At 62.6% G+C, this 11,341-nt stretch overlaps 1 protein-coding gene across 3 annotated transcripts; it reads left to right on the top strand.

Annotated features, from left to right (window-relative positions):
• The first annotated feature begins 6 nt into the window (after positions 1-6).
• Positions 7-11,101, top strand: LOC103622124 (transducin-like enhancer protein 1). Of its 3 annotated transcripts, none has more exons than XR_001865147.1 (20): positions 7-68; positions 585-733; positions 1,396-1,459; positions 1,926-1,970; positions 5,164-5,226; positions 5,328-5,402; positions 5,957-6,152; positions 6,594-6,616; positions 6,796-6,900; positions 7,045-7,089; positions 7,358-7,513; positions 7,779-7,905; positions 7,992-8,176; positions 8,249-8,325; positions 8,618-8,867; positions 9,068-9,315; positions 9,546-9,689; positions 9,772-9,922; positions 10,258-10,334; positions 10,527-10,612. XR_001865147.1 is itself a non-coding variant. In XM_017743871.1 (20 exons), exons 1-20 carry the CDS (start codon positions 45-47, stop codon positions 10,632-10,634), a joined length of 2,283 nt encoding a protein of 760 aa, XP_017599360.1. In that variant the 5' UTR covers positions 7-44; the 3' UTR covers positions 10,635-11,101. The 3 variants fall into 3 exon arrangements, 2 of the variants coding, with proteins under 2 accessions (XP_017599360.1, XP_008639247.1); XM_017743871.1 differs by having other exon boundaries at positions 5,328-5,369; positions 9,542-9,689; positions 10,527-11,101; XM_008641025.2 differs by having other exon boundaries at positions 9,542-9,689; positions 10,527-11,101.
• The last annotated feature ends 240 nt before the right edge of the window (positions 11,102-11,341 follow it).

Here is an 11,341-nt window from a genome sequence, read left to right as displayed (position 1 = left end):
GGGCCCGCGCGGCCGGAGGGTTCCGGGCCTGTCCGGTGCCGAGGATGTTCCCGCAGAACAGGCCCCCGGTGAGCCCCGCGTGGCCCCGTCCCCTCGCAGCGGTGCCACCTCGGCCCTCGCAGGGCCTGCGCCCCCAGACCCCAGCTCCCCGCTCGGTGCTGACAGTGTTTGATGCTCGGGAGCGATGCTGTGCTTCTTCCCAAAGCGGTGCTGAGCCCCAGCCCTGCGGGGCTGGGCTGTGTGAGGTGCTGGGAGCAGGATCCACTGGGGCACGATGGTGGGACGGTGATGGGCAGGCAGGGAGCTCAGCAGCTGGGCGAGGACAGGCCACCAGGTCTGTGCCATGCCCAGTGCCAGCCATGGTCATTAATCCTCTCTGGCTCAGTGGCCAAACTGATGCTGACAAGGCCCTTGGTGCCTGGTTGTGACCAGAGTTCTCTCCAGTAACTCCTCCTGCAACCTCCTGCATGTGCTGCTCTCCCAAATGTGCCCGTAGCCTCTTTCCCGGGTGCAGGACACCCCTGGGGGATGTGCCAGCCTTGCTGGGCAGCAGCAGTGACCCCGGAGGTCCCGTCTCTGCCCAGGCCCATCTCCAGGCACCCTCCGCTGCCTCGGGAGCCGCTGTTGCTGCCAGTGCCATCCCCAGCACCCCCCAGTCCCTCAAGCTGACTTACCCAGAGACCTTGGATCGCATCAAGGAGGAATTCCAGTTCCTGCAGAACCAATACCACAGGTGAGAAGCTGCCAGAGTTCCCATGCCAACGCGTGAACTGGGCACTTCACTGGTGCTGGCCAGCAACAGGCTCCTGCTGGCACTGGGCAGCACCGTCCGGTGTGGCTGGTGGACCAGTCCCTCCAGAGGATGGCTGTGCCAAGCACCACCGTGGTAGCTTGAAATGACACTGTTTGAAGGGGAAGCTCAGCCTCTGCCTGCCAAAAGCCCCAGGAGGAGGTGCTGGCTTCTAGCACCCAGCTCCTGGGATGAGCCAGAGTCATCACTTAGACCTGGAGTCCCTCTGATCCGTGAGGCTGCTGTCCAGGATCACCTCCCCTTCCCCACACTGTGCGGGGCAGAGCAAGGTCTGAAATGCAGCTAAGCTTTGCAGCTCACTCCATTTGGGAAGCAGATGCTGGGGAGGGGGTTAAGAGTCCATGCAAATTGCTCCCTGATGCCCAGATCCCTTTGCCGTCCATCTCTTCTTTATCAGCCTCTTCCCGCCCTCTTTCAGGTGGTTTTCTTGGCTTGTGCTGGGAGATGGGATTGAAGCTGAGAGGAGGCTGAAATGTGTGGTACACTGGGAGGGCTTGTGCTCTGTCCAGCCAGGGACATCCTCTCACTGGGAGGACCAAGGGGTGGTCGCTCCTTCTCCTTCTCTCTCCTCTTTATTTTTACAGCTTGAAGTTAGAATGTGAAAAGCTGGCAACAGAAAAAACAGAAATCCAGCGTCATTATGTCATGGTTAGTGAGCTCCACCTGAAAGGAGAAGGGTGGTGTGGGATCTCCTCTGAACCATCAAAGGACATGCAGGGATGCTTTGCCTTCCCCTTGCTTTTGGGTTATGTGGCCTGGCCCTGAGATCTGGTTCCTGTGGCTGTTACTGCCTGGTTTTCCCCCAAAAAGAGCCGTGGTGTTGGAGCAGGACTTGCTGCCGCAGCTTGTGGTGGCAAAGCTGCTCCTGTGGGATTGTCCCCATTCCTGCAGGAGCCCTGGGAGGACTGTGTCCATCCTGTGGGCTGCAGCCATGTGCCAGAGGAACCTCTGCTCCTGGAAGAGGAGCTGGGGACCGTGTTGTCCCCGTGGTCTGGCCATACCATGACTGTTTGCGGCCAGGCTGACGTGGTGTGCCAGCACCGGAGAGGACTTTCTGCTTGTGAATTCCCCTGGTCTCCAGAGCCATGCTGATGCTGCCTTCTCTCCCTCACAGTACTACGAGATGTCCTATGGCCTGAACATCGAGATGCACAAACAGGTGAGTCTGGGTGGATTGGGAGCTCTGTCTACCTCCTTGGTCCCAGCTCCCTGGCCCCACCTTGCCATCTGGGCTCTTCAGGGCTGTCCCCACAGACGACATGGGATGTTGCTCCCTGCTGTAGCCCAGGGAAGGCTGTGCTTGTGGGGGATGTGTCCCCTTCCCTGTACTTTGGAAGCTTTGTGCTGCTCTGTGTCATGGCCTTGCCTGTCTCCTTAGCTCTCCAAACACATATCTGTGCTCTGGTTGCTGGGTTCAAGGTGCCCTGCCTGGACTGTGATGTGCTTGTTGTGTCAAGCAGAGAGCAGTGGTGGAGGACTTGTGCTTGCATGGCTGCTCACACCAGTTGTGAGTGGTCATGGGGGGACTGTTGTGAAGGAGACTGGCTCCTTCCTCAGGGCAAGGGGGGCTACAGAGTCACAGCAGGGTGGTGGGCTGTGGCTTGACACCTTTGCAAGTGTCTGCTGCCCACTGGCCAGGGAGCAGCTCATCTGAGGACCAGGGCTGAGGAGCATTCTGAGGACAAAAATGGGTTTTGGGGTGTGGGTGCAGAGTGGGCTCTCCGGGGGCTCAGGGCTGCGCATCTTCCCTCGCTGCTTCCCCATCCGTCCCTCCCTTCCTCAACTCCCTCCCTCCCTTCCTCCCCTGTGCCGAGCTCCGGGTCACCAGCTGCTCTGAGACAGAAGGTTTCTTCTCATCTATTTTTAAAGAGGCTGCGGAGGAGCCTGGCGAGGCGCGCTGCCGCCGCCTTCCTGCCCGCCCCGCGCCCGCCGACGCCAACTGTTGCGCGGGAGCTGCTCGGGTGGGCACCGTGGCCGTGCTGGCCTCTGTCCCCACCACAGGGCAGGTTGTCAGCCACACCTGCCAGCTTTGTGCCCGCTGGGAGGGTATTCCTGCCACTCTGGGATGCCCTCCTTGTCCTGGCATCCCTGCTGAGGCTGAGGTGTGAAGCTGCCCTTCTGACAGATGATGCCAAGGGTCCACCCTGCCCGGAGCCTCTCCCTGGAGGGCTGTGAGCTCCTCTCCTCTGGCTGCTGGTTCTCTCCCAACCCTCTCAGGCTCGTGTTTTCTGCCAGCCCCAGGTGCCGCTGGCTGCCGGCCAGTGAGCTGTCGGCACTTTTAACAAGGGCCCGTAAGTCTGCTCTGACAGCCAGCGGCCATTGTGTGAGGAACGGGAACTGCCGGCGCAGGAGCCGCGGGTTATCGCTGCCCTGGAGGGATTGGGTTGCTGTTTCCCCTCCTCTTCCCCCAAATCCTGCTCTGCTCATGGGCACAGGCAGGTCCTGAGCCCCTGAGGCAGCAATCGCCCGATGGCCATGGATGGAGGCTGGGTAGTGCCGTGGTGTGGCCTCTGTCCTTGATGTGCCCAGTGTCCTCAGGGGCTCCCCAGGTGCCCAGCAGTGCTGGCATCAGCGTGGGCCAAGGCGTGGGGTTTTGCTCTGGGTTTGTTCAGAGGGAAATGGGGCTGGGGGCTGACTGTGGTGGTGCAGCTCTCCAGGCAGCCACAGGCTTGGCAGGAGAAGATCAAGATGGGAACGAGCAGGAGACGTTAATATTTTATTGTTGCTTTGTTTTTGGCATGGAAGGGGCCTGTAGCTTTCTGTAAAACCACCTCCCCGAATCTGCCTGGCCTTGGACTTGCTCACCGCGAGCCAGAGGGGAGGTGACCGTGCTGGTGGCTGGGGGGGCTGCAAACAGCGTGATCATTTTTCATGCTGAGAGCGTTAAAGTGCCAGTAAATTGCACATTAACGAGTGCGAGTGAATTGGAGGCAGCTCTCCCCAAGGAGCTGCTGCCCATCAGTGCATTAGGGAAGAGAATCCATCACTGCCGGCCCCGAGAGACAGCTAAATCCTTCCCAGAACTGCTGGCTGCCAAATCTCCTTGCTCCCCCCTCTCCCTTTCTTTTCTTTCTCTTCTTTTCCTCCCTCAGAAGGGGAAGTGAGGCAGGTGCCAGATTGTTTCTGTGCTCTGGAGCTGGCAAGAGCAGGTCGGCAGCTGCTCTGGAGGGCAGCATAGAATGTCCCTGGGTCTCTGTCCCCACACCAGCCAGGCAGTGCTGTGGCCCCTCACCCTGGCACTTCAGCACCTGCACCAGCTGGGCGTGGGAGATGTGCCCAAGGTCCTGGAGGGGACATCCAGGGGTCAGCTCTGTCCCTGGGACCCTTCAGCCTCCTCTGGGCGCTGATAAGGGGGTCTGGGTTCCAACCCCTCCTCTCAGCCCTGTGCTGGCTCCACAGTGTTTTCATCCTCCCCACCAGGGTGGCCTGGGAGCTCCTTGGGGCTTGAGACAGCATCTTACCTGGACTCCCATGCCCGGGACATCCCCTGCCCATCCAAGAGCAGAGGGATCCCTCCCCCAGCTGGGTTTAGGGAGAGCTGCTGATCTTTGTCCCCTCTCTGGTGCTGGGGACGAGTCCCCAGCTCTGCGTGTTGCCTCGAGCAGTGTCTGCTCTCTTGGCCCTCAGCAGGGGCAGGGGCCTGTCCCCACAGCCTCTGGGACTTCTTGCCAGGGATGTGTCTGTGAGGCCGGCGATGGTTGAATGTCTGTGCTCTCCTCTCACCCGAGCTGTGCAGGGTGGGGCCGGCGGGGGCCCTGGAAGCTGGCAGGGGGGTGCCATAGGAACATGGGGCCCTGGAAGCTGGCAGGGGGGTGCCATAGGAACATGGCATGGCACAGCACGATGCTGCTCTCCCTCCCTGCGCTCCACACTCTTGATTGCCAGTGGCACTTGAGTGTTGCAGAAAAACAGCAGCTGGAAGGAGAGCACCTCTCCAGGGCTTCCTGAGGGCTGGGAGGGCAGCAGGTAGCAGGCGTGGTGCCGGCAGGAGGCTGCGTGGAGGGCAGGGTGGGGGGAGCCTGCAGGGGCCATGGCTGCAGGGCTGGGGGCTTGCTTGGGGATGGCCTCGGTGGCATGGGCCGTGGGGCTTCATGTTCCTGGCAGGGAGGAGCCGGAAGGCGTCCCAGGGCTCTCAGGGGGGGGATGGAGGATGCTGGTTTTTGAAAGGGGTGTTGTTAGGAGCAGGAATTGTCATGCTGAGCAGCAGCCCTTGGGGCTGAGTGCCAGTCCCCTGAGGCTGCCTGGGCCAAGCACCCGTAGTGAGGGGGCTCTCCTGGAAGCATCAGGGCCCCTCAGCGTGGGGTCTGCTCTGCCCCTTGCCCTGATGGGCTCTGTCTCTCTTCCCCTGCCAGACGGAGATCGCCAAGCGGCTCAACGTGATCTGCGCCCAGCTCATCCCGTTCCTGTCTCAGGAGGTGGGTGAGCCCTCGGGCCCCAGCCAGGTGTGCTCCAGAGCTCCTTTGGGGCCCAGGGAAAGAAACCAGCCTGCCCCAGCCCCACTCTTCTCTCCCCACAGCACCAGCAGCAAGTGGTCCAGGCTGTGGAGCGAGCGAAGCAGGTGACTATGACCGACCTGAACGCGGCCATCGGGGTACGTCAACCCTCTGCCCAGCACTTCCCGCCACTCCTGGGCCAGGGCTGAGGGGCTCTGTCATGATGGCACCTCCCGGGCTCCTGCCATCCCTGGGCTGGAGGCGCCTCCTGCCCCTCATGCCTTCTCCCACCCGAGGCTGAGTCAAGGCGAGGAGAGGGGCAAACCAGGCTGGTTTGGGGGCTGCCAGCAGGACTCAGGATGCAGGAGGTGCACCTGGGGGCGGGGGTGGTGGCTGGTGCATGTCACTGTGTCCTGACGCCTTGTGGCCCGGGTGGAGGGGGGATCACCACCATTCCCACTCAGTTATTCCCTCGAGACTGCAGCAGCACAGTGCTCTGGGTACAGGCAGGGTCCCCCATCCAGCCCAGGGTGGGAGGGGTCGGTGGGAGGGATGTGGTGGCCCCCAGAACATTCCTGGGGGCACCCCGGGTGCATGCCCTGCCCCTCCACACCCAGGCCCCGTTGCTGACTGACCCAGGGCTGCCTCTTGCCCCTCACTTGCCCAGCAGCTGTCCTGGCACAGCCCTTTGACTCTGCTCTCTCCTCTCCAGCACCAGCTCCAGACCCAGCACCTCTCGCACCACGCTCCCCCCATCCCGCTGACCCCACACCCCTCTGGAATGCAGCCCACTGGCCTCGCTGGCATCAGCAGTGCCTCAGGGCTGCTGGCACTCTCAGGGGCACTGGGGGCCCAGGCCCAGCTCCTGGCCAAGGATGACCGAGGAGTCCATGACACGGAGCCCAGGGGTGAGTGTGGGGAGAGCCAGGGCTGGGGGTGGTTGGATCTGAGTGAACCTGGGAGCAGGTGGTGCAGGGCCCTGGGGCTCCCTCTGCTTCCCATGCCCTTCTTACCTGGGCACTTCCCTGGGGTGTGGGCCACTTGTCCATGCTTCAGGGCTGCCGACTGGGCTGGAGGGGCAGGGGGCTTACAGCTGCAAGGGGTTTGGGTGAAGGACATCCTCCACTGATCAGCACCCTTGTTGGAGGGTGGTGAGGTGGGTTGATTGGGGGGTAATCCTTGGAGAGGGCCCAGGACCACCCTGCTGCTGTGGTGCTGGTCTGGCCCTGCTGGGAACGCCCCAGCACCCACGGGTGAGGCAGGTGGCTTTCCTGGGGGACTCTTGGCGGTGACACAGCGTATCCCCCTTTCCCTCCTCCTCCTCGTGCTGCGCCTCTGCGTTGCCACAGCGACAGACCGAGACCCCGGCCCCGTAAGTGCCTTTTTCTTCTCTTGCACCATTCTGTGGCGGCACCGGCTTCAGTCAGGACGCAGGGCTGGGCTGGGGCTCTCCGCGCTCCAGGAGTCAGCTGCAGCCCTGCCTTGGTGCTGCCTGTCTCAGGAGCTGGGCACAGTGTCCCCAGCGACTGACACTGTGTCCCCTCACCCCAGAGCTCCCTGGCGCTGTCAAACGGGGAGCGGGCACGAGCCATCGCCGAGTACCTGAGCAGCAGCAAGAAGAGGAAGGTGGAGGAGAAGGACTTTGTTACAGACTATGTGAGCCCAGAGCTGGGGGACTCGGGGTGGCCCCATCCTCTCCTGTGGGGCAATGAATGGAGCTGCCTGTGCCTCTGGCACAGCTCCAGGCAGGAGTGAAGCCGGCTGCAGCCCCTTTGGCTCCAACCGTGCTCTGTGTTTCAGGGCAGCGATGCAGACAAAAGTGAAGACAACTTGGTGGTGGATGAGGTCAGTGTGCTGGGACACTGGGAAGGGGCTGGGGTCAGTGTGTGCTGTCTATTCCTGAGGGTGGGGCTAACAGGCTGCTCCAGGCAGAGGTGGGCATCACAGGGAGGTGCCAGTGGGAGTTGTGCTCCTTGACCCTTGCCAGCAGCAGCAATGAGTCCCAAGATCCAGGCTGGCAGCCTGGCCCTTGCTTGAGCCACCAGCTCCCCAAACCTGGGACGTCTCTGCTCTCCTGCCTGCTCTGCTGCCTGCTGATTTCCCTTCCCCCCAGGATCCCTCTTCCCCGCACAGCGTCCACTCCTACTCATCCCGGGAGAATGGGGTGGAGAAGGTCCCCCTGGGCAGGAAGGAGGCCATGCCCCTCAGTCCAACCTCCATGGCCTCCTCCAGCAGCACATCCCCGTCTCGGAGCAAGGATGCACCCACGGTACGTGTGATTCGCTTGGGGCTTGTGCTGGCACAGAGGGCTCAGCTGACACAGTGGCCAGACATGGGTCCCTCTGCCTCCAAACCCATGGGGCAAAGTGCTGGATGGACAGGGAGGGGCTCCTGCTCCCTTGGATCTCAGCTCAAATCCCCTCCCACAGACCCTGCATCATTGTCTGGGCTGGGCTGTCATTGAGGGGGAGCTAACAGAGACCCTCTGGCACGGGAGTGGTGCAGTTGCCACATCCCCATTCTGTTCCTGGCAGGTGGAGAAGGCAGGGACGCCCAGCCTGAAGTCCAGCACCCCCACCTCCCAGGGTGACACCATCCCGGGCTCCAGCAGTGCCCAGCAGTTTCGTGCCACCACTGCCAAGGTCCCCGTGGACCCCCTGGGTGAGCTTGGCCTCGCCGGGGCCTGGGTGGGTCTCCAAGCTCTGTCGCCAGGGCCCCATCCCTTCACTCTGCCTCTCCCCCACCAGCCCTGGGCCTGAGGAATCCGCTGGGAGTGCAGAGCCCTTACTCGGCCGCCTTCGGCTTGGCCCACCCTGCGGTCAACGGGGACGTGGCCGGGACTGGCGCCTACGCCAGTCTCCACCTCATGTCCCCGCAGCTCAACGGGGCTGCGGCCGCCGTGGGAGCCGGCGGCTACGGGCGCTCGCCCCTGGTGCGTGACCTCGTCCGTGTGGGGCTGTGGGGCCACGGGGTGTGAGCTGCTCTCACCTGCTGTCCCCTGCAGGTGGGCTACGACCCGCACCCCCACATGCGCGTCCCAGGGCTGGTGGCCGGCATGCAAGTGGGGACCTCGGGGAAGCCGTAAGGGGGGCCGAGCTGGGCAGGGGCTGCGCTGGGGCAGGGGGGGGGGGGGCTTGTGGGGCTGAAGCTGGGAGGGGTGGACAAGCTGGGGTTAGCAGGGATGGGGAGCACAGCCTGGGGGGAAACCTGGGTGGTGGTTCTTGTGTGCCCGACTGGCATCATCGGGTGTGTTCTGCTCACAGCTCTGACTCCAAACCGCGCTGCCTGTGTCAGACCCGCTGGGACCCGCGTGGCACCGGCCACTGTCCACACAGGATTCTGGGCTGGTTCTCACTGCTCTGCTCCCTTCCAGTGCCTACTCCTTCCACGTCAGCGCCGATGGGCAGATGCAGCCGGTGCCTTTCCCCCCCGACGCCCTCATCGGCTCCGGCATCCCCCGGCACGCGCGGCAGCTGCACACCCTGACCCACGGCGAGGTGGTCTGTGCTGTCACCATCAGCAACTCCACGCGACACGTCTACACCGGGGGCAAGGGCTGTGTCAAGGTGTGGGACGTGGGGCAGCCGGGCACCAAGACGGCCGTGGCTCAGCTGGACTGCCTGGTGAGGAGGAGGAGGAGGAGGAGGAGCAGAAAGGCCTCAGGGGTGGGGCTGGGAAGGGGAAGGTGCCCCTGTTCCAGTGGAGGGGACAGAGGGGCCTTTCACGTGTGCAGTGAGAGAAAGAGATGCGTCTCCTGCGAGCCCCTGTGTGCTCATGCTCACCTCCTTCTTGCCTTGCCCTGTGCCCTGTCACCCCCGTTCAGAACCGTGATAACTACATCCGTTCCTGCAAGCTGCTCCCCGACGGCCGCAGCCTGATCGTGGGGGGGGAGGCCAGCACCCTCTCCATCTGGGACCTGGCAGCGCCCACGCCCCGCATCAAGGCTGAGCTCACCTCCTCTGCCCCCGCCTGCTACGCCCTGGCCATCAGCCCTGATGCCAAAGTCTGCTTCTCCTGCTGCAGCGACGGCAACATCGTGGTGTGGGACCTGCAGAACCAGACACTGGTCAGGTGAGTCTGGGGCAGGGGGGAGCATGGACAGGACTGCTGGGGACTCCTCGGGCCAGGGACCACTCAGTCCCCTGCAGCCCCTCCCTGTGTCTAACCCGGGCCGTGGGACAGTGCCTGTGCTTGCAGCCCCTGTCTGCTGGGTGCTGCCCTGCCCCACACTCCATGCTGCAGGCACTGGCTGCCCTGACAGCTGTGCCCTCGCCCTCTCCATTCCCCTCTTTCCCAGGCAGTTTCAAGGCCACACGGACGGTGCCAGCTGCATCGACATCTCCAATGATGGCACCAAGCTGTGGACAGGGGGGCTGGACAACACCGTGCGCTGCTGGGACCTGCGGGAGGGGCGGCAGCTGCAGCAGCACGACTTCAGCTCCCAGGTAAGGGCTGGGGCCCTCTGGCAGCACCATGGGGCCAGGTGGGACCTGCTGAGCCACAGTGTGACCCTGTCTGTCCCCTCAGATCTTCTCCCTGGGGTACTGCCCGATGGGAGAGTGGCTGGCAGTGGGGATGGAGAGCAGCAACGTGGAGATCCTGCACGTCACCAAACCCGACAAGTACCAGCTGCACCTCCATGAGAGCTGTGTCCTCTCTCTCAAATTCGCCTCCTGTGGTAGGCACGCCTCTTCTGGCCCCCCTTGCTCTGGAACCTCATGGATGCCACCTCTACTTCTGGCCGTGTGTCGCAGGGCTCGTTGCACTGGGGCAAGCATTTGTTCTGGTAGCCAGCCCTGTCCCCGGTGAATGACAGCCTGAAAAGGGGTATCCATCCCTCCTGGAGCAGTGCTGGCTGCTGGAGCCAAACTCCCCTTTGTGTTCCCTTGGCTCATGGGTGGCAGAGTTGTGGTTGCCTCATCCCCACCGTGTGTTTCACAGCCTGGGCAGGCTGTGGGATCCAGCTGCTGGGCCTGGTTTGGTAACAGGAGGCTGCTTTTTGTCCCTCCACAGGGAAGTGGTTCGTGAGCACTGGGAAGGACAACCTGCTCAATGCCTGGCGGACGCCCTACGGAGCCAGCATCTTCCAGGTGAGCAGCCAGCAGGGTTGGGGGTTGCTCGGAGTGAGGCTGCCAAGAGCTGCCCAGTACAGCCCATCCATAAATGTGTGTTAGCAACAATGAGCCCCTAAACTGATCCCTGCAGCCTCCCCAGCTCCCCAGGGAGTGGGGGTGGGACCTTGCCCTGGGGCTGCTCCTTGTGCTTACTCCTGTTCTCTCCAGTCGAAGGAAACCTCCTCCGTCCTCAGCTGTGACATCTCCACGGACGACCAGTTCATCGTGACTGGCTCAGGGGACAAGAAAGCGACAGTTTACGAGATCATTTACTGAGCCCAAGAGGTGCCAACTGCAGGACAGGCAGGGGTCCACGTGGATGGACAGGGGGCCTCTACCTGCCCTGCTGCTGACTTCCCAAAGAACGTGCAGCCAGTGGCTGTGGCATCCCAGCTGGAGGAGAGCGGAGAGGAGTGGAGGTGGCCCTGGGACCGTGGCCAGGCATCGTGCAGGCTGCTGCTCGGGGGGGATTTCCTGGGGACTTTCTCCTTGTTTTGTTCTTTGTGGGTTTCTTTCTAAATCTAGACTGTGGGAGTTGGAGATGGGGGGGGAGGTCTGGCATTGTTAGGGGTTTTATTTGGGTGCTTTTTTATTTTTAACTTTTTGTTGTGGGGGTTTTTATTTGTTTAAGGCTCTGGGCCTGCCAGGGTGGATGGGCTCTGGCCTCACTTCCCTCTGTGCCTCCCAGGGTGTATTTAATAATAAAAACAAACCAAAAAAAGGCAGCTGTGCCTTGTCCTGGGCAGTAGCCTCAATGCTTTGTGGCAGTGGGATGGAGCCAGGTGAGAAGGGGTGAGACCATGGCAGGAGCCTTGTCCCCTTTGGTCACAACTTGCTCCTCCTTTTCTGTGCTGAGGGGGGGTCTGAGGCAGCTCCGCTGTGGGCAGAGCCCGTCCCTGGCCCTGGCTGTGGTGGGGAGCAGGAGCCAGGCCTGGCGGTGTGGGCAGGGAGTGGAGCGTGGCGGAGGCTCTGCGGTGCCGCTG

This window comes from Corvus brachyrhynchos, unplaced genomic scaffold (assembly GCF_000691975.1).
Source record: "Corvus brachyrhynchos isolate BGI_N302 unplaced genomic scaffold, ASM69197v1 scaffold219, whole genome shotgun sequence".
Classification (NCBI taxonomy): domain Eukaryota; kingdom Metazoa; phylum Chordata; class Aves; order Passeriformes; family Corvidae; genus Corvus; species Corvus brachyrhynchos.
The sequence above is the reverse complement of the archived record's forward strand: the minus strand, read 5'-3'. Positions and strand labels throughout refer to the sequence as shown.